The sequence below is a fragment of the Fringilla coelebs genome, assembly GCF_963513975.1.
Source record: "Fringilla coelebs genome assembly, chromosome: 3".
NCBI lineage: Eukaryota > Metazoa > Chordata > Aves > Passeriformes > Fringillidae > Fringilla > Fringilla coelebs.
The window spans coordinates 61757648-61780367 of record NC_140030.1 but is presented as its reverse complement, the minus strand read 5'-3'; the positions used below and the strand labels follow the sequence as shown (position 1 = coordinate 61780367).

At 38.3% G+C, this 22720-nt stretch overlaps 1 protein-coding gene across 3 annotated transcripts in view; it reads right to left on the bottom strand.

Moving 5' to 3' along the window:
• Nucleotides 1-5716: 5716 nt before the first annotated feature.
• SNX9 (sorting nexin 9) overlaps nucleotides 5717-22720 on the bottom strand; it is a 59244-nt gene continuing 42240 nt past the window's right edge. For all 3 annotated transcript variants that reach the window (XM_084202330.1, XM_084202331.1, XM_084202332.1), the window contains 7 exons: nucleotides 21166-21269; nucleotides 18374-18451; nucleotides 13138-13214; nucleotides 12084-12173; nucleotides 10571-10685; nucleotides 9067-9158; nucleotides 5717-7780 (listed from right to left, as the gene is read on the bottom strand). In XM_084202330.1, the coding sequence (XP_084058456.1) occupies nucleotides 7733-7780; nucleotides 9067-9158; nucleotides 10571-10685; nucleotides 12084-12173; nucleotides 13138-13214; nucleotides 18374-18451; nucleotides 21166-21269 (604 nt within the window). In that variant the 3' untranslated portion in view covers nucleotides 5717-7732. The remainder of the gene's footprint in view (nucleotides 7781-9066; nucleotides 9159-10570; nucleotides 10686-12083; nucleotides 12174-13137; nucleotides 13215-18373; nucleotides 18452-21165; nucleotides 21270-22720) is intronic.

Sequence of the window (22720 nt, the reverse complement as noted above, 5' to 3'; positions counted from 1 at the left end):
CTTGTGTGATGTGTTTGCTGCTGTTGTTTTTACCTCCACATCAGTAGCTCTTTGGATTGCCTTTCTTGCTGCCCTGCTGTTGCCCTTCCTCTTCTCTGTCCCTCCCCATTTCATTCTCTGATGCTTTTTGCTCAGTTGGTCCACTGATGGTTACATTCTGTAATTAGTGACCCTGACACCTAGAGCTATTGCAAGTACTTCCCATGTCTTTTAAAAAGGTGGGTGCAGTGACAGATTTCCTGTGCTGAGAGTGCAGAGTAGCTATCTTGAATAATGTTCCCTGCATATTTTTGTGGGAGTGCAGCAGAACTCTCTCTTTACTTATTCCAGAAATTTGAAATACTTTGTCAGATCTTGGAGATTTATTGCAAACTACATGGAAGGGCCAGAACCAGTGCAGATCCTTTCCACATGGAAACACTGATGCAGAGACTTGAAAGTCTGCCTGAATAAAAGCAGAGATGTTCTGTGAGTTTAAAAATGCCTCTGGGAAGTCAGATTAACTAATCTCAGTTTAATTGTAGAAGCTGCTGCTCAGAATGGATGAGTCAGGATACAACATATTGCAGAGAAGTCTTTATGACTACTTTTAAGCAACCTGCTGCTTTAAGAAGCACATCTGTACATGTTGATAAGGGTGATTATATGACTTTTTGTTTATCTCCACTTGAACTAATACCCTTGTGCTGAGGTAACTTAGTGGTGGCTGGAGTCCCATAGGAGAGAAATCTAAGGTATCCTGAGACAGATTTCTCAGAATGTTTTCTTACCATGTCAGAAGTCAGCTACACTCACACTGAACACCTCCTCTCTGCCCTCAGGGTCAGCAGCTGTCTAGCACAGCCTCTTTGGCAAAGCACAGGGCAGAACCACTTTGCTTTGTAAGGTCTTAGCTGGCTGCAGAGGGCCAGCTGAGGTGTCATTGCATCCTGGGCATGAGATGTAACCAGAGAGTGACAGTGCACATCTGTCCTGTCTTTCTCCATGCTGCAGAGTTCATCAGCAGACCTGTGTGCCACACACACACACCCCCAAACCCAACCAGGGTTCAGCAGTGCACCTGAGCTGATTTCTGCTCTCTGGCTTCACAGCAGTGAGAAACAGTCCAGGGCCTAGCTGCAGGTGTCTGCTCGAGCTCCCTTGCAAACACCCACTACAGTGTTTACTTGTGGGTTGGGTTTTGGGGTTTTTTTGTGTGACAAAAAAATTCCCTTTAGGAAGGGCTGTTTTATTTTACTATTTAAAAATGGCTTAAGACCACCAGTCATTTTTATTAGATTCTAACAATAGAAAATTGTAATATGAACTCCTTGCTCAGAGGTGAGCTGTGCCAGACAGTACCTACAAACAGCTTTCCTGAACTCCACTCTTACTCTAGGAGCAGCCCTTCAATCCCCTGTGAAAGCACTGCAGTCCCTTAAGTTGCCCTTCTTCAGTGATAATTTTACAGCACATTAAAATAGATCCCAAATCCTGCAGCCATCATGCAGACTTGTTTTGGAACATAGCTGTCTGTGGACAGCAACCTCCTCTTACGGATTGCGGTTTAAATTTGGAAGACTTTCATGAACAGTTGCATTGTGAATTTATTTGTTTGGGAGGCTTTTTTGGATGTTGTTTCCTTTCTGCCAAGCATTAAGACTGTGGTTGTAAGCAGCAGATAGACTGGCACAAGTTGTTACTATTGCCAAACAGGCAGAAAGATGCTCAAAGTAGGGAAGAAGTGTTCTAGACTTACCTCCTTCCCAGAGGCTTGGAAAAAAGTCCTTGCTTTAAGTTTGGTAGGTCCAATTTGTAACCAGGTAGAAAAGTGTCACTACTTAAACAGGGAAGACACATGAAGAATTTTCTTATTCCTCAGTTCTCTCTGCTGGCATAACCATCTGGAACGGTGCAGTCCTGGTGAGTGCAGTCAGATGGGAATCTTCTGGGGCAGTGTATCAAGCTCAGCAAATCCATCCCATCAAGCAAGCAGCCTGGTTTTTATTTTCCTACTATAATGCAACAGATGCTATGTTTAAGTTTTCACTTCTTTCCCAGCTGTTGCATTTTTAAATAAATCTTTACTGAGCTTAAAATAGGATTCAACTAGTCAGGAACTAGTCAACAGCTAGAAAAATTACCCTCACCCCTGTTTGGCACTTACTTTTGAAGCAGCTTTTCCTTTTGCAAGAGTTTAACTTGATGAGTTACTGGATACACCAAACTTGACAAGATTTTGTGTCTGGCTTGGAATTTTGTTAAAAATAATAAAATATAGATAGATGAACATTGGATAAACAGCATCACTCTCTCATTTGGGCTTTGTTTCCAGCTTGTCACTGGACATCATAGTGACATGTTTAAAAACCCCAACCAAATACAAAATTTGGATTCTCATATTTTAAGGGACTTTAAGAAATGTCAGTAGATATTTCAGATTCATACTACAGCTGTGAGTGCTGATAGTATTGTAAGGGGGTGCTGTGTTTACCAAAGCCCTCATAACACTCTGATACAATGGCAAGAACATACCAGCAATGACCCCCTCCTGCCCTACAGCAGATACAGGGTCTCAGAGATGCCAACAAAGTGAATGTAGTGCAATGTATGTCAGAAGTGCAATAAATTTTGATGGGTCCAGAAAGGTCTTGATGAGCAGACAATGCACAAGGATCATATGGGAGCAGGGAGATACTCTTCCTCCAAAATATGAAGCAGTAAAGTGAACATAATGAAGTGATACATTTAATCTTTTCATTTAATAGGATTAAGAGATCAATTCTACCTAGATTTACAAATATTACAAAGGGTTTGTGTTTCTTGAACTGTGTCTGAAATGGCAATATTATTTTCAAATTATTCTACATAATTATTATTCCAAATAATTAATAGTCCTAGGAACTGCAACTACTCCTTATACGAAGGGCTATAGAGTACAACAGCTAGTACCTTAAGAAACCTAAATCTTGATATAATTACAGATTGAATGAAGGCTGATAAATATTTAGCTTTGCCATTGGAAGTACTGTTATATTTACTATCCAGTTCCATCCACAACTGTATTTGCTTTGTTTTTTTAAACAGACTGATTTTCTTCAGATATGCTGTTACAAATGGTCACAAATAAAAGGCTTGTCTTGTCTTCCAATTTATTACTGCCGTGTTTTCAACCCCTTTATCCTCCTTTGGTATCAAAAGGTAGAGAACATGTTCTTTACAATCCTCATTCTATAAACTTCAGTCTGCTGTCCCACTATTTTTGCATCTCCTGTGAGTGACCAAACTCATTAGTCATTGAGGCATCACATAATCACACAGGTGGGTGTGGGGGGATGCTCTGACAAGCAATTTAATAGGGACAGGTCAATACTAAGGTCAAATAACTAAAATACAATTCAAAAGAAACCAAACCACTTAATACTGTTTTTTAAAAAGTTCCCACAATCTTTCTATATTTTCTGTTATTTTTTAAATCCTACTGTTTGTAATTCTTCTAAGATAACCTCTAACAAACCTCTTGGAGCTAGCAACTTAATTACATCTTTACAATTACATAGTTTTTAGGAAAACAGTTCATCAGATATGTGGGGTTTTTGGGAATGACATTTCACAAGATTAAAAATGACTGAAGAGTAACAATTCTAGATTTAGATCTACTGAGATTTAATTGCAACAGAAGGCAATGTGAATTAAAAGTGACCTTGAATTGACAAATGTGCGCTATGACAAGTTTATTAGCAAATATATTTTAAAAATGAATAGTTGTTGAAGATGGTAGATACAGAAGGAAAACTAAGGGTAGCAGAAGTCTGTTGTTAACAGAAAATAATAAGTATTACATGCAGTCTTGTTCAGCCCTGACAGAAAACTGACACAAAAAAATGTATTTTAACAGAATATAGCCACAGACTAGAATAAGGAAAGAACAATATTTAGTAAAAATGAGAAAGCTGGCTTCAGATAGACAGGATCAGTTCAAAGAAACTAATAAATCCTATAGTGAAGTAAACAGTTTTTAAATCTGTAAATGAGAAGAATCTAGAGTTCAGAAACTTCAGCAGGAAGGCAGTAGTAATACTAGCTGGAATCTGAAGGGACACAAAATATTTAGGATAGTTTAAGAAAATCTGGTCCATCAGAAAAAATTAAAAGGCCCAGAAGATTAAAAATAGGCAAACACGTTCTTTATAAGACAGGGAAATAAAGCCAGTTTAAAAACTGCAAAATCTCAGAGTCACAACTCGTGCAAAGAGCCATGGGAGGAAAAAAAAAAAGGGAAAAAACAGCTAATCCAAGTTGTGACTCAGATGTTCTTTAGAACAGCATGGGTGTAATTGACATTGCCACACGACAGAATGGGTGGATTGGTCACCAGCCAGTCAATATAATTCCAATTCTATAAGGTTATAGGAAAGTATGTGAACAAACCACTGACCAAAGACCCCCCTGCCCCTTGCCAACTAACCGGCCTCCGCCTGTGCATGCGCACGTCTTCGTGGGAAGTCCTACAAAAAGCAGAAGCAGCAATAGCAGGGCACCTCCCAAGTGAATGCTTTCCTTGCTGCTGGATTGCACTGCCTGAGGCTGTGGAGGGAGTCATTTTGGCCAATCCAGACTGGCAGAGTGTCTGGTGTATGTCAAACTAAGCCACAGCACAAGAGATGCATCTCTTCCTTTGTGAGAATTTTCTTCACAAGGCTGTTAGTCTGAATTCCTTCAAAGAGCCTGAACTAGACTAATTTTGGTAACAGTAAAATTGATGTATTATTTAATTAGGATTTACAGAATCTAGTGTATGTTATGGTAGTACTTTCTCAATTATCTTGTGACAGAAAACAGGAATTGCTCAGGAGTGTGAAAATTTCCATACTCATGTAAAATTAAGACTTATTGAAGAACACTAATTGCAGTCAACAGTACACCCCCAAAACCACACCCTATAACAGAATCTGCTGCTGCAGTCTAATTCTATGTTGGACTGCAAACAAGAAATGCAGGTACCCTTCCTCTCTGTACAGCTGCATTTTATTTTTAAAAAATGGGTGTCGTCGCAGTAACAGAATAAACAGTTCAAGTATAAAGTTAAACCCAAGAGCTTGGGCAATTGATGTCTTTTATGAAGTCACTGGGCTAATGCCAGTGTTTGGCTCTCCCTGGAAGGAAAACATAAGCCAGGAAACAGTAGTAAGGCTGTGGATGCTGCAGACTGATTATTCAGCTATGACAAACAAAACACAGGAGAGCACTGCTCAAGCCTTGCACTAACTTGGTATTTCTGTTTTATGACTACATCTTTAGTGTGAACATTTTCTGTTACCCCCAACTCATGCAATTAAACTGACACTATTCACATCTAATTTAAAAAATATCAAAGACAATCGAATTTCTATTCTGGGTCAACACCATGCTGACACAAAGCCAGGAACACACAGTAGCACTGTGCTCTACTACTGATTTGCAGTCAGGAGGGTTCCATCAGCCACGAGCTGGACTGACCTGAATAAAGAAAGCTTACAGCATATGCGTAGCCTTTGCTGGTTTGCAGTCACTAGCACTATTATAGCATCCACTTGGGATGCCTGCTTTATGGAAGACACATGGATGCTTCCTCATTCCTCAGCTGGCCCGTGTGTAAGCTGGCGAAAAGCTACAGGCAGGATTTGCCTCATTCTACATTCACCCTGTTAAAAACCAACATGATGATTAAAAAAAAAAAGATAAAATAGTCTGGTGGATATACATAAATATTTATTATCAGTTTAACTTCATTTTACTAGAAATCTTTTAACACTTTTCCTTTTCTTTTTCTTTTTTTTTTTTTTTCCCAAAATGTTGCATCTGACACAGTTGCTACTGTCATAGCTTCCCTGCACTGGGAATGCAGAGCTCACACTTAAGATTCCAAAACAATCTATTCAAGATAAAGAGCTTTCAACTTTAGTGCATATGGAACTATTTAAGGATTGGTAAAAAGAGCCCCCTTCCCCTCCCAAATGAAGAGTCTGTTACAAAGATATTTCATTACCAAAAGTGAATATACAAATGCTAAAAAAATGCTGGCTTGAAAAAGTGATTTCAGAATTTACTGTACACATTGTAACAATTTATTATATAAGCTGCTTCTACATGCAAGCAGATCTTACATTTGGTGTAAAACATTTATACACATTCTTTACAATTTGTACATATTTAAATGGCTGTATCAAACAACGCTGCACTATGGAATTTTGGAAGCAAACTAAAATTGGGAGGAGAAAAAGACAAGGTTTATAAAAGGTGAACAAAACTCGTGACACTGAGAAGCATCTAGACTTAGGCCTAGTCTGGCTTGGTTTGGTTTCAGGTTATTCAGGCAGACCCAGATTTTCCTTCTAGCACAGAAAAGTAACACCAATGCAAAACAGAGTAAGGCAACTATTGAACTGGCAGACTGTACCCGTCACTTAGAATGGCTTATTGGTAAAATGCCTTTTTAGTTGTTTTTTTTGTTTGTTTTTTTTTTTAACTAAAATATTTATTTTCTAGGCACATATTAGTAGAAACTGTGTTTTGGCTTTCCTGCTTGCCTATGGCAAGAAATGAATTACTGTACTTGGTGCCCATTGTGAACACAGTTGGTGGTGGCTTTATTTGGTTTGATTCTGTGAAAAGCCAAGGCCTCAAATGGTATTTCAGTAGTATGGAAGAGGATACTGAGTCACTTGATAAAAGATGACGATCAAAGAACAGAGTTTGTGTAATAACTAATGTTATTCAGTACTTTGTCACCTTTGCGTTTGCATTAGAAGGCAACAAAAAGTCAACCTGAACCAATAGCACACCATACTACTACAGGAAGACCTGAGCTTAGTTGGAATTTGGGGATGTCTACTAGTTTGGGTTAGATGTGGCCCTGTCCCCTCTGCTGAAACTCTACAAACTGTCAGAGGGGAAGCTGGCCCTGTACAGCACTGAGAAACACCAGTGCCTTATGGCATAACATTGGGGGTGTCAAAGTGCTGGTATGGAAAACTGTTTTTCACACTTTCCTGAATGGCTCGTTCCTTGTTTGTACTTTGTCTTCTTGCACAGTGCATAGTGAAAAAGTGAGCCTGGCATAAGCTCTGAGGTGGTGCGCCACAAGAACAAGATTTTGTTAGAAGGAAAAAGACAGGGAAGAATGATTTATATTTACCAGAAGTCATACTGGGAGCAGGATGCCATGGCTGCATATGGGAAGCAAAACTTAAGAACAAAGCGTTCATTCAGGAGATTATCACAAACATGTGCCAGAAACATACATGAATATAATTCCTCCTGGTTACTGAACTGCTGGAGAGCTCAATTGAATATAATGAATATTAGGTCATTTTCTTAAGTTTGTCTGCTTTCCCATTTTAAAAAAAGCTACAAATGTGTCACTTTGGTGTTGATGAAGAGTTTTTGGAATAGTATCTGATAGACAAGTCTTCATGAAGTCCATGGCAACATATCAGCTTGATAATTTAGATCCCTATAACTGACAGCATTACCCAGCTGTTTTTATTTAAATAATGATATCAATGGGAAAGCTTTCAAGACAGGAGAGCGTTATTGTATGATTTAGGCTGATAAAGTAAAATTTGAAATAATACTTTTTAACAACTGATTCTTGTTGGTTTGGGGTTTTTTGGGATTTTTTTTGCAAAGGCTAACAAGTTTTTATTAGCATTGCCCCCACATCAGAAAAGCACTTTGGAGTTGTTCTGTATTGTTGAATACTCCTTATTCTCTACATCACAGGAAAGCGGCTGAGTGCCTGCCTCAGCTTCTGTGCAATCTGAAACAAAGAAACAGAAGATATTTAATATGCAGTCACTTTACACTGTGCAGAAATATGACTGCAGGCTAAGAAATTAGGTGTTCCCTCATGTGATGAAAAACTGCAGGCGTTACTGCAGGTTTTGGGTATGCAGGACTCTCAAAACATTCCATTATAAAGACTTCTCATATATACACTTTCTGCTTTGTTAATTTGGTACTTTCACTGCTCCAGTTGTGCTGCAGAAAGCATTGTAGGCAGGGCTGTTATTCTGCCTGTCTAGCTGCACGAGAGAGTAACAGGAACAAAGCCAGATTTTCCAGGAAACCCACTTTCCTGCTGAAGCAAGGCTGAAACATCAGAACAGAGCTCCTGTGCACTCCCTACAGTTCTCATGGTAGCCATGACCCCACATGTGAACATGTGAGAGAGAGAGCATTGGTAGAAAAAAACTGGTGAGGCAGAAGGATTGAAAAAGACTGGACAAGAGCCTGAATGATGGTAAGGGGCAACCTAAGCCTAAACCCCACCAGATGTTTCAAGGAAAGTAAGCAAAATGACCTGATGAGGGACCTGCATTTGCCACCCACTAAAGATAACTCTGAAGCTTCACTGGCAACTTTTATGACTGTGAAGGGACACCAGTTACTCATGAGACTCCTTTTAGTGATAGAAGTCAGGCTGCAGCACATTCAAACTCAATTGTTTACCAGCTTATCACATTAGAAAGCTTGTTCTTGGTTTATTTTTTAAAAATCACAAAGGATACATGCATGACAACACTGTCAAATGAGAACTACAGTGGTAGGGAGAGTGCTCAGATTTAAAATATTTAATGTCACCTGAAACGCTCCTGTCCCTCCTGCCCCACACTTGTACACATCAGGCTTTAAATCACAAAAGCTTCCCTTCTCACTCCCATCCTATGGGAGGAAAGTTTTGTTGAAATGTTTTATTGTTCTGTTCAGTGCAGCAGGCCTTGCTTACTACACATCGGAGAACTTGGTAACCCTAGTACAGGCATTGGGGGGAAGAAATAGTCAAGCTATCAACAATGTGGTTTCTGAACAGTGGTTCTTAGTTCTACTGGGTTTATTGTAACCATCATGTACATAAGACAGTATCTATAGGAAAATATTTTAACTCATTCTTTCACTTCTCAGGGTTTTTTTACAATTCCTTTTACAGAAATTTTTTGTACAATTCTTCAAGTATGTGCTCTGTGGGAGCATGGATTAAAGCCTGTATTTCCTATAAAAGCAGCAGCACAGTACACGCCAAGCAAAGACTGCTGAAGCCCTTACCGTTTCATAGAACTGCGCCTGCTGCTCCAGATAGAGACGAATGACGCTGTTGTAGTCATAGATCCGGTTACTGTGGAAGTGATTCATCTCAGCTGCAATCAGACCCAGGAGACAAATTATTTAACAGAAGCATTTATAATTAGGAACAGTTTCACTCAGTTCAAGTTAGTTTCTCTGCAGCAAGCTCAGTGTCCAGCCCTGCCAGCAGGGGAGGACAGTTCTCATGCTTCGACAACCTGTTCTGCTTACAGCACTCAAGTTATAGTGGAATTGTTTGTCAGATTGGTAGGGCGTCAATTACACACCAACCTGGGCAGTTCCTGGACAAAGCCAGGTTCTTGTATTACAGTACTCAGGTGCACAAAGATTCGATAAAAAATACAAGCAGGATTTTCCTCTACTTAGGTAACTGTTCCTTCCTCAAGGGTTTCCAACAGAATTTTGGCTTGGACATTCAGATTTCCAAGGGTGTAGATATCAAGTTGTAAGACACAGCTGTAAATACTTAGCTCAACAAAAAAGAACAAAAAAGATACAACCAGCAGTGTGTGACTCCTTCTTGACTTATGCTGTTTCAACAGATACCTGAGAACAGCATTACTGAATCTGTAACACCTTACATCAATTTCTACATCTCAGATCACAGCTCATGGCTGAAAGAAGAAGTTAAATATAATTTCCGATATCAATGGAGGGAGAATATGCTACATTGTAAAAGTCATCCTAGAGGTCTCTTCCCCAATTACCACACATAAAACACAATCCTCTTGCGTCACTATGACTAAAAGGAAGGAGATGAGGAGCTTTCTTGGTTGTTTTTAAAATCAATTTTGTGTGCTGCTCTGACTTCGTCACATAATATATTGAGTACTCTTGCCTTTAAATCATCTAAAAATGATGCAACCTCCTCAGTAATGAGTAATCTCATTGAAGTCAGTAACAGGATGCACTTAATGGCTTGATATCCTGCAGGATTGAGCCCTGACTCCTCGCTTCCCCAGTTTTTCTAGTGCGGTGTGCTGCACCTTGTATTTACAACGCCTCTAACCTAAAGAGGAAAAAGATCATTCAAAAAATATCCAGGAAATAAAGATCTTATCCAAAAGAACATGAATCTCATCTGGGAGATGGATTATATCTGGCTAAACTGGAAGTCAGAAAAACACTTCTGCTAATGATGACCTGCTTCTTGCACCAGAGTCCATGCTTTTAATTTGAGACATTACTTCCAAATCAAAGAATCAGCCTGGGGAAGTTATTTTGGGTTTTTTAAAATTGCATATGTGTCTTTTGCAATAGCAATGTGAGATTTTAAAAAAAAAAAGGGAGAAGCAAAATAACTGCAATTTAGAAAAAATCTAAGCAGGTCACAAAAAAGCCCCCACAAATAACCCATGCCAAAGTTTTATTCCTGGTAGCAAAAGATTTTCTTTCAAAGTATGCTGCTTAACAGAAGTCCTTCAGAGGTCTACAACACTGCCATTTAGCTCAAAATTTGGTTTACCTTGTAGTGCATAAGCCATGGTGCTCACACGTTTCACCATGTTCTGTTTGTCCTGTGGTGTTATTTTACTGGTTGCCACTAACTTGTCGCTTTCCTTCACTCGTTCTATTGCTCCCTGTAGAAACCAAAAGTTAGAAGAGTAGTCAACTTAGGGGTGTTCATAGTAATCTAAAATGCCACTAGCTACATTTTGAGTTTGCAGTCAGTACACATATGTACACAAAATGATCGATTCTGCCTTCTCACATTTTCATCCAAAGTTTGTTATTTCACTTTATTGATTCCAAGAGTCCCTGCAAAAAGTGACTTTAAACACAGGCACGATCAGAATCATCAGCAAATTGAGTTTGGTACAGGCAGTAATACACAAGAATATATACAAAAAAGACAAATGGACAAAGTTTCAAATTACAGATGACCAACATAACTGACATCCAAAAGCTTGTAGAATCTTCTTTGCACATTTTACAAGAGAAGGCAACATAACACTGTTTTTCAAGAGACTACAACTCAATGCAATGTATAGCCATTGATTCAGGAAAATCCTCGAGTCACATAAATAACAAGCATAAAAAGATATGCCTTCCCTACACAATGTATTTGTGCCAAACAACATGCAAGAGAATCTATTTACATGTGTCTTGGCAGTAGGCTTATGTTTCAAGTTTTAAAAACATTTTCCTCCTTTTATGGTATTTTTGCCCCAATGATTCTGTGGGACGAGGGCCTGCAAACGTCCTGAAGAAAGAATACACATATCTGATATGCTTTTTTCTTTGTTGCACTCAGAAGTATATTCTTATGTTCTTGTTCTATACATTTAACACTTCAAGTGATAAAAAAACTGCCCAACCCCACATATTTGTGCACTTGTTTTAATACTTCACAGTATTTCTTTAAATACATTGCAGCAGACATATGACCTAAGGAAAACTCTGTGACCAAAAAAGAAAAAAGGCAAAATATCCAAAACTATACACCATAGCTTTTGTATTACAGAGAAGAAAATGGCTGGGGGTTTTGTTGCTGGTATTTTGTTTGGTAACATTTCCCCCTAGAAATGTTAGAGCTTAGCTCTGATCTCTGTTTTTTGATATTAAAGAAACTTCAATACAGTGCATGATTATTTATCACATATCAGCAAGCCAGCCATGTAAGTGTACACAAGTTTTCCCACAATACTCACATGGTTTTATTATCAACTATTACATAAGGCTCAAATATTACAAATCTACACTACTGCTATTCACCCCACTGGGACATGAAATCAACCTGAAGAAAATAATGAACCTTCTACTGCTCTACTATAGCAGAAAGTCGTGGTATTATTGGGAGAAATTCTAGTTTTTCTTCCCTCTAATTACTTCTTATTTTAAAAATCAACACACCAGTTTCACAGAAACTTCCAGTGTTTCAGCAGCAGGGGCCAGGCTGCTGCACAAATGCAGGGTACCATACACTTTTGCTGCTGTCCCCACTGCCCAGCCCTTAAAAAGAAAGGCTTGTCACATACCTTATGAGCTGCTATGATGTCAGGGAAGCAACCAAGAAATCCCTTATATTCATGATTTGTTTCCATCAAAAAGTGAAGATCTTTCTTTGGCTAATAAACAAAGCATAAGCATAAGTAAAAGTATCTGTGGCAAATTAACATCACAGAAAAGAAACTAGGATGCCAAGAAAGGGCAAAGGGGAAAAAAGGGAAGGAAACAATCAAGAAAACCCAAACCAAAATATTGTTTATGCAAGTTTTCATATATCAAAAGGGTTTTTTTTAAAATATAAGCTTTTTAAAGCAAGGCACTGAGCATCATTGTGCAGATGCCTCTGCTCTTTGTTTTACTTAACACTAGCTCATGAAGTGATGGGGTTTTGCCTTTTCACCCAAGAAGGGTTTCCAGTGCAGTCTCTCATTACATATACAAATATGTACATGCACAGGTGCATCTCCTTAGTTGTCAATGTGGAAAGGTGTCTTAAGAAATTTCAGACTCAGCCTTGAGATGAAGAAGATCTGCATTTTGGAGACTTTAAGCGTAACATGCTAAATATCAGTGTATGTCCTGAACACCAATCAAGGTTTATTTAAGCCAGATTTTTCCTGAAGCAGGCAACTGCATGTCAAGGCAATGGAGCAGGTTCAGTACACAGGAGTTCCCCCACATGGAGCAACAGCAAAATCTGGGTCCTGTAGACATTTGGGGAATGCAGAGAGAAGGCAGAAACTCTGCCCTTGATTAAATACCATTCTTTTGTATCAGTAATGAAGACAGTTCACAAACATAAAAAAATGAACACATTTAAAGACCAAACAATCATTTTAGTATTTTAGAAACAAGCATGAGGGCTTTCTGACCAACAGAAATGCCCTCTCATCACATTCCCCCTGAGCTGACACAGAGTAGAAAAGAAGATGATAATGCATTTAAAAGTGTTAATAGCAATTTAATCAGTCTATAGCACTAGCAGCTATGTTTTAATCAGAGAGAAAAAAAGAAAAGTCAGAAGAAATTCAAATAGGTGATATGTCTGTACACACTACACCATTGCATTTGCAATATTCCTACCTGATCTGCTACAAGACTGGCAATTTCTTCATAAGTTTTCCCTGCTTCTGTTATTGCTCCATTGAGATCAGATTCTCCTAGAAGTGTTCAACAAACATCAGTGTTCAAATTACAGTAAATCAATTGCAACAAGAAATTTGCCTTGATTCAAGGCAAATTTATAAAATAGCCTATTCACAATAATAAATGTCTAGCCATGCTTTTATAACCAGCAGAAATGAAGAATTTTTTTTAAAGCATTAAAGGAGGAAAACTAAAAGTCTTGTAGAAAATTAATGTTCTACCACAGTACTAGCACTACTTATTTCCACATTTAATAATTTTATGCAGTTTAAATACACAGGTATTCCTCCACATGGGGCAACAGGAAGTCTACCAGGATGGAAAGGAAGGAAGAATGAGGAGGGTTACAAAAGATAGACTGACAAAGCTGATGTGCTACTATCCCTGAGCTCTCTGACAGTCCTGGACCATAACTGTTCAAAGGTCAGAGAAGCAAACGGAGGCTCAAGTAACTTTTTTTCCTGGACAAAAAGACTTCTGATCTTTCAGGGAACTCTTAGACAATATTTTCAAGCTCTGTAAAAATCACTGGTTTTCAGAGTGAGTTTCTAACTTTCATCCTCATATGAAACAGATCAAAGGACCCTACGATCTATGCTTAACAATACAAACATCACCATAAATCCTAAGCTAGACAACAGCACAAGCACTCATAACACTGTATTACTAACAGGACAGGCTACATGGGACAAAGATGGAAACAAGCCTTACATTCTTGTATGTTTCATGCAACTTCACCTTCCCATCCATGTTAGCTTGTCCAAAGCACGTAGTCAACAGTACAGAAAGCAAATTGAGGTAGAGAGTAGAAAGGCGAAGGTAGAGTTTGCAGATATCAAACTTTAGTTTAAGAAAAAAGAGTTTTTCTTATCTTTCAGACATGTCTTGATATTAGGCAGTGATTAGTCTTTTATGAACTTTTTGATTTTATTCTATAGATATTAATCAGTGACTTAATTGAAAAGTACCATAGATTTCATTAATGATTAATCTGAGCATTAAAGTATCTTGTTTTACTACAACATATGGTCTAATCTGCATTAGAGATTTATTACATAGGATTCCTTCATTTTAGCATGTTCTGAAGGAAACAAGGTAATGACTGAATGTTGCTTCAGTTCTATCAATCGATTCCTACTTTCCATTAGACTGGTTTCATATAAATCAAAAAGCTGTGAGGCAAAGTGACTGATCCTAAGAACTAATCAGTCCAGTAACACAAACACTGCTAAACAAATAATTATTTTTCTCCTATTTGGGCCTGTTAGGATAAAATAAAAATAAAACCACCAACACTAATTCCCATTGAGAGACTCAAGAGGTACACAATTCATAACATATGTTCACCTTTTTGTAAAACAAAAAAAAAATAGTAGGGTGATCAATTTTATTATTTCGGGCTTAAGGCTTAAGTATTCTCAGCATTTCAGAATTCTTTTGTCTGTTCAGAAGTAAACTTGAAGTAACTACTGCTTAGGCAACTGACCCCTAGATTTTGGGATAAAAGATGGTGTGGCTTCAGAGTCAGAAGCCACATTGGTCTAGATATTGCTATTCATTTTACAATGCCATGAAATATGGTAACTTTCCATATCTGACAAAAAAAAAACGAGGAAGAGTATGTATGTATATTTAAGTTGAACAACAAAATCCTCCCCTTCTATACTCACTCAAGGAACCGTCATAGATCAGAGCTTCAAAGGATCTAGATAAACCCTCCCAAAAACAATCATCTTTTATTTTCAGCATTCTCAGCTTCTGAACCAATGCAAAGCTGGGAATTTACTTCTTAACTCAGTCTGTGAAAGCTGAGTTGGGTCCCAGTGCAAGGATACATCAGGATGTCAGGGGTCCTTTAATCAACAGAGTAGCAGAAAGCCCCAAATGTTGCCAACATTTATAACGAAATTATGTTAGTGTTTAGTACATATATCCCCAGAAGAAACACAGGGGGCCTAAAAGCATTGACTGAAGGTAGCTATAAAAAGAGCAGTTAAAATGGACAGTAATATTCCATAGATATTTCAACCCAACAACAAGGAGAAACAGATATTTTCATTGATTTACAGTCTACATACTGTCACTAGGAGATTAAGAAAGACATAAAACTATGGAGAGCCTTTTGGAGATGTTTAATAGAACATCTCTTAGCAGTTCAACTGCTTGGTAAATGCCAGTGATAATCATTTCAGAAGGAATACACCAGACATTGGGGGAACTAATACTCCAAGTCTTGACTGGGATAGACAATTTTTTTTTGTCAAGAAGCATTTTTGTTTTCTTTTCTTTCAAAGTACATTTTAATATAACTCAGTAGGAAAAATCACAAAATTTGATTTACTAGCAGCAAATACTTGCAGCAAAGCTTTTCTTGATAAGTACACCTCGAACTGATACGTTCAGCACACAAGCAGCTTGTAAAGCAGGATTTGCCTGTTGCTAGCTGACAGGATAGCGAAACTTGTGTGTAACTGCCTAACAGAATTCCTGAGGGGTGATGTAGGATTAGGAGATCTTACTATGGTTGAATGGCATACCAGTCATTCACATTTTCTTAATATAGGAGAAAGACTCCTCCAGATTTGGTGCCGCAAAAGAGGCACCATGCTATTTAAGGCTGTGTTAACCTTAGAGTATCCTATGACACAGTAGCATAGGCAACACATTACCAGGCTGCAGGACACTTCCAGGCATGTTCTGGTACTGTCCCATATGCATTTTTGGACCAGGACCATGCTTGAAAGTGCACATTCTTGGAACCAACTGGACAGTACCTAAGTCCATAGCAAAGTTAAATCAGAACTTTTCAGTGTGTCCTTAACAGTTTTAAAGGTACCCTTGCCTCTGCAAATACTGGGGACAGATCCATAACACACACTGGGACTGTCAATGAATAGATGAGGCTCATTCTGTAGCTTGAGAAATAGAGCTAGAGTGAGTCAGATTAACAAGTGTATCTTGGCTGGTGCAATCTTAAATATTTTAGGCTGGAAATTAGAAGAGAAGGCAGAAGACATCACTACACATAAAGCTTTGCAGAGCAAGCAGGCATCACTGATGAAAGTGGTACGGGCAATAGATACATCCAATCCTAACTATGCAAACGAACCAACTAACAGTAAATGCAGTATGTCAGAAGTCAGCTACCAGTATCTAGAAATGTTTCTGTCATCAAATCAGTCATTGCAGTCATCAGTGGCCTATATGCTTAAACTTTCAGAACACTAGTATTACAAGAAATCCAAAAAACCAACCCAACCAAATAATAAACAACAAAGGATGAAGAGATTCAGCTCCTAACAGAAACTGAACTGAGTGTTCTTAAGCATGGCTGAATGAGCCATTCTTCTTTACTGATACTCCAGAAAAATCATACATCATACTCAGCCTAGCTACTTCTTCATTGGAAACAATGTGTCCTCTTTTATATACTGACATCTGGAAAGCTGTGGCCTATCAGTTTAAATCCAGGTGCATATGTCTTTTGCAGAGATTCTGCTTAATCCATAGACCTGTACCTGCTGGAATGATCAGGTGAATCCATATGTGAGCAGCAGGCAGGACAGAGTGAGAGAAGCAGTGATGAAGCCATTTAAAGCCACATCTGCATCTTACTTGCTCTCTCTTCCTGGGAACTCAAAAAGTAAAGAATCCCATATATTATTAATTTGGAAATAATACAAGAGTACAAATTATTGAAAAGAGCAAAATGTGGAATCAAGGCAAAGGCATCTGTGGGAAGGGTACTTTTCTCAACAATATTCAGGTGCAACCAGCTATGACTGGGCAAAAATCAAAGATAGACATGTTTGCCTTGTTCCCAAACTATCATGGGATCAATTTTTTCATACCAATCAAAGATGCTGGAAATCAAATCAAAGCTTTCCTTTGTAAGGCTGATCTGCAATTTTGTATCCTAGCTTTATGATATACTGTTTTCTCTTTACCCTGGCAAAAGAATGTGCTAGAGCCCAAGCAATTTTCAGTTCTTTCACAAGACTTCTTGCTACAGATTTTATCCAGGCAGAATTTACAGTTTTCTAACCCATGCTAAGAATTCATAACCATGCAAACCCACTATTTCATTCTCATATCCAAAAGTTGCTTTAAAGCAATATGCTATGCTCAATTCTAACTAAGCAGTCTTCCTGTTGAAGTACAGGACACAGATGAGAAAAAGCTATGGGGACAATGCCTATTTCCAATACTTCCAGCAGGAGAGAATCTGTGTTTCAGAAGGTTGCATTTTAGTACATCATTTATAGGGCAAAATGTTTTAAGATTATAAAGCAAGATATAGATGAGTAATTAGAGTAAGTACTGGTCAACTAAAATTTCTAAGATTGTTTCTAAGGAAACATTTCAGGATGCTTCTATGCTATAGCATATAAGGTTTTAGAACACAGTAATTTTGCTATCAAGTATAGAAAGAAAAAAACCCAAAACCTCAAACACCTTTGAGAAGAGAACTTCAGGGAAAACTGACTCAACAGGCACCCTCTGTCTATGAGGAAATATTTTCCAGTTGTCTGGAAAACATCAATAGAGCTTAACATATTTTAAACTTGGTCTAAAGACAACATTTTAGGAAAACTTTGAGCAATTGATGTCTTCCTTTTCCCTCCCTCATACCTAACACGACAGGCTCTTTTCTAGGGTTCTTGAAGGAGGAGCAAAGGTGAAGGACAAGAGAAGGCTACAGTAGCCAACCCTACAGAAAAGGCTACAGTAGCCAGCCCACATAATGGATGTTAAAACATTTTAGTAAGTCTTCCATCGATGTGTGGAGTTGTTGTATCATGAAGTCACACAACAGTTCTCATTTTCAAGGCCTCATTTTTCTCTCCTTTCCCTTTGATATCACAAAAATGCTACAGCATGTTTGGTCAGTTAGGTCAGTGACCAGATTATATATTAAGAGATCAAACTAAACTCTTTCACCACCACCAACCCACCACAAGATTATACAGTGAGAGAAGACAAGATTGCAGACTAGAACATAAAACCCCCATAACATACACAAAAGAAAGGTTTTAGAATTTTTTCCAGAGCCGTGTTTGACATCTAAACCTCAAAGAGGAAAGCATTAAGATCTTCAGAAAAAAAAAAAAGTAGCATGGTGTAATTAAAATACCTCTTTTTAAGCAAAATAAAAATGAAGCTATAGAAGTACCTTGGTATCCACTAGTGCTGAAGACCAGTGCCAGGCTCTGCAATGCTTTTCCTATCTTCTGGTATTCCTTGGGTAGTGCTGAAAGTGGGAAAAGGATGAGGAAAAGAGGGGAAACAAAAGCAAAAAACCAACATGGGTAAGTGAGACTAAATCTGCAGCATTTCCAAAACTTGATGAAGCAGATGTCAAAAACAACTAGGTTTTACATTTTCTCTAGTGACACATTTACAATCCTATTTTTTACCCCCTCCCCTGCTACACATGTTCCAAAACTGGATAAAGCAATCGCAATCTGGATTCTTGAAAGGTACAAACAGTTGGGGAAACAGTGTGTGAATGCTATTAAAAAAAAAAAAAGAAATCTCACTGCATTTCTAGCTGAGTCCTCCTGTGCATACAGTGAGATTTTTTTCCTTTCCCCCTCATGGGGGAAGGAAGAGGGGGAAGTGCTGCACTGTGATCTCGAGAATAGGTCTCATTAATATTTTAAGAGAGGAGATTATTTTACCTATAATACCTAAACTCTCCATAATAATGAATTTTGTATTTAAAGGCACTAAAAACCAAGATTATCTAGATATAAAAATTGTGCAAGTATCTGAATAATAAAATTGTTTTTTACAATTTATGTATTGAACATGCATGCATAAATTACTCCATCACAATTACATCAATCAGCAGTGATTTATGAGTGCATTCATTATTAACACTTTGAACAGCACCACTCCAGAGGCCTAAAAAGCAATCTGAAAAGCAAAAGCAATTTTTTATATGCTGTCTATGCTAGCAGAAAAAAACCCCACATAGGTATGGGTTTTATCAAATATTTGTATTCAGGGGGTACACTGCTCAGGCAATATAGAAGGTTTTTAGCTGTTCTAGCATCCCACAGTATCTGATTTTTACAGAAGAACACCTTTGTGTGGTATAAAATTCCACCACAAAACCCCCAAATCGACCTCCCACCGCAACCTAATTTTATTGATTATCTTTGATCAAGCTCTTCTCCAGAAGTCAGACTATTTATGATAACTGGTCTGTCTTACACTATGAGTACAATTTAGAGTACTAGAGTTCTTTTATCAGCCATTACACTGATACTGAATCTCCAGTGGAAACTTTAGTGAAGAATCTTTGGTTTCTTTTCACATGTATTTAAGAAGTTTCCACTGTCAATTATTTTAAATCTCACTGAATGGAAGGCATGTAACTATTGCTCAGGAAGTGCCAAAAATACTTCTGATTAAGAATTAAGTCTAGAGCTGACAGGGAACTTTAAACCTAAGTGATTTCTAACATTTTGCATGTTCCAGTTTACCAGTCTCTCTCTTTTTTTTTTATTCCGTATGAATGTCTGGAAAACTAAATGTTAAAAAAAAAAAAAAAAAAGATTTTAAAAAACACAATCACAACTGTATTGCTGCATGTATGCTAGCCAATTAATAGTTGTAAGTATTAGAAGAGTCATTCAGTATCTAAAGCACTAGTGTTGTAAGTTTACAAAGACTTTGGCAGTTAAAAAAATACTGAATTTCTAGTGTAAGCACAAGTCACAGCCAGCCCTTGGTTTGATCACTGCTTCAGGAACTGGAAAGCAATGCTGTTTTTCTAGTCTCATCTGAGGAACCGTATTCCTTCCCCTGTTCTCCACTTTCCCCTCAGTATAATTTGCTAGTGAAGCAAGATCTGTACCATGTTAGAGCTCTGTCATGTGTTAGACTATTTTTGTCCAGCAGGAGGGTCAGTGGTCTGTAGAAGGAAACCCTTTCATTCAAAGTTGAGAAATGTAAATAATTTAAAGTAACAGCCTATAGATACTAAAGTCTAATGTAATCACTTCCATGAGAGATGGAGCTTCTACACTTCCCATTCTCTCTGGTCAGCCCCAAATATTCAGCTGTAGTGTTGGATTAGTAAGAGGCGGAAACATAACTCAGGAGATAAAGTTCTGGGGACAATGTTTTGATGGTTTGGTTTTTTTTGGGGGAGTTTAAAGGAGAGTAAAAAAAATTAAGGTGATTCAAGGAGTTTTATATGACAGGTCTTTGGTTGCCAGACACTACAGCCTGCCCTGAAGTGTTTCTTATTATGATCCTCAGCTGTAGTACCTGCTTCCTTTCAATAGCTGCCTTGTGGTGGCCACAAACACTGAACACTGCTGTGGACTAGGAAATTAGAGCCCAGGCAGAGTCATAGGGACTTGGTGTGAAGTTCTGCAACCCTAAATATCTGTGGGAAGGAAGAGACAAGATAGGAAAAAAAAAAAGAATTGGGCTAAAGATTAAGTTAGAATCAAGTTGGTTTTTCTTTTCTTTTTCTCTTAAACTCATTTCATCTTTAAATCACTCCTCCTAGCATGCAAGGATCCTAAATAAGGGGTTAATAAGGTGCAATTATTTGAAAATATGATTTCATCAAATAAACAGGTCTATTTTTCCCATGTCACTAAAATTGAAATAAATGACCAATATATGAGAACAGGTCCAACAAAGGCTTTAGCTACATTACTGGAATTATTTACCTTTAAGTATTTTTAAACCTATGGGCAGGGAACAGATATTTCTGAGATAAAGAAAAAAACCACACACAACCCAACAAAAAGCCCCACATCAAACATACTAACAAAAAACTTGCCCAATTTATACTCTTAGACTGAAAATAGCCAGAATGCTGTACAATTCCCATGATAATTTAGGAGTTTCATTAAAGATGTGTCTTGAATTATATACATTAAAAAAAAGAAGAGAGAAAAGCACCACATAAATGAGTGCTGAGTTCAGAAGGACACTTACGCCCTGTACACCTCTTCCAGTGCTCTTGTCCCACTGTCAGCAGCTCTTTAACTCCATCATCCATTGCTTTGGTGAACCTACCCACTGCATCACATTTCTGTTCTCTTGAAAAAGCAAAAGCAAAAAGCGGTTTAATACACGCATAATGCGAACTTTAAACACAATACTGAAATGTTAAGCAATGTCAACTCTGTCTCAAAAAATATCAGAGATATAAACCAATTCCTTGAAATTTCTGCCATTTCACTGAATTCAGAATTCCCCTCTTTATATACGGGCATTATTTGTTCCATTTTTCCTCCTCTATTAGACTTGTAGACACATGGCACTGGACTAGCACTCTTCTGACAGTGTAATAGTAGTAGTGAAATTCATACAACAATGAAAAAATAAAAAGAAAATAACTGTGTCAGATATTTTGATAAAGTCTAACATAGGTGAATAAAAATATAGCAACTCTCCTAGGGAAATACATATGCATACTTTCATATTATATTGTCAATATCATTGTGCTGAGTTGCATTACAGGGAGCAAACAACCAGAATTCTGAATTAGTATGTGCCTTTGTACTCCTCTTTAAGCATGTTTGCATGCAGCTATCAGAGTGTTCCATTATCACAGCACTGCATACAGAGCAGTGATTTGTGAACTCTACAAAAGAAAACTAAATGTGCATTTTATAATTTCCAACGAGATTTATTTAAACTGCATCCAATCTTTCAAATGCTCTCAGCCAAAGCCTGCATGAGACAGCTGTAACAGCAAGGGGACACTGAGTGACTCCCCAGAGCCAGGGCAGCAGCTCCAGCTGTGGCCCAAGAAACTAGAGGTTCCCACTTCCCCACCAGCACTTCCTTCCTCAGCTGGAAACTATACACACATAGTTGCACAAAACCAGCACCTGGGCTTTCTAAAAGGCTCTTGCTTTACTCCCCTTACCTCAGGGGCAAAACATCCTTTAATTTTCTAAACTTCACACTCTGTGGTCTCAAGATCACTGAAAATGTTCATGAGCCTGTGCAGGACTCTCAAAATAGTAGCGAAATTGTTCAGTAAAGAACATCTTCACACTGAAGAACCTAACAGTTATTGAACAAGCTGGTTTGCCCACTCTGTAAATGGAGTAATGACTTTCAAGACACACACACTTTTAACAGCATTCCCACACACTAGAACATGTGGACATCTGAGATGTTACAGCCACCCTGCAACCACTTGGAAATAGGTCCCCAGCACTACTCCAGGCTGCCAGCCCCAGCCCAGGAACCCATATCCCTGGTGAGCATTCTCCTCAGGCTGGTGTGCCCTCCCTGCTTGGGCACAAACTGATTAGCTGACCACAGGCTGGGCACTCTCTGCCAGGGATGTGTATGTAGTACATTCCCTCTCCTGCACCCTGGGTGCAAAATCCTCCCTCTCATTCACCCCTTCAGCTTTTACACCACTGGGATATAGAGAAACCACATCACTAAAGCAAAGTAGTCTAGGTTGAAACCCCATGGCTGAAGTGTAAGTGACCTAAAAATGTGCATGTTTTTCTGCTAGTACCACACA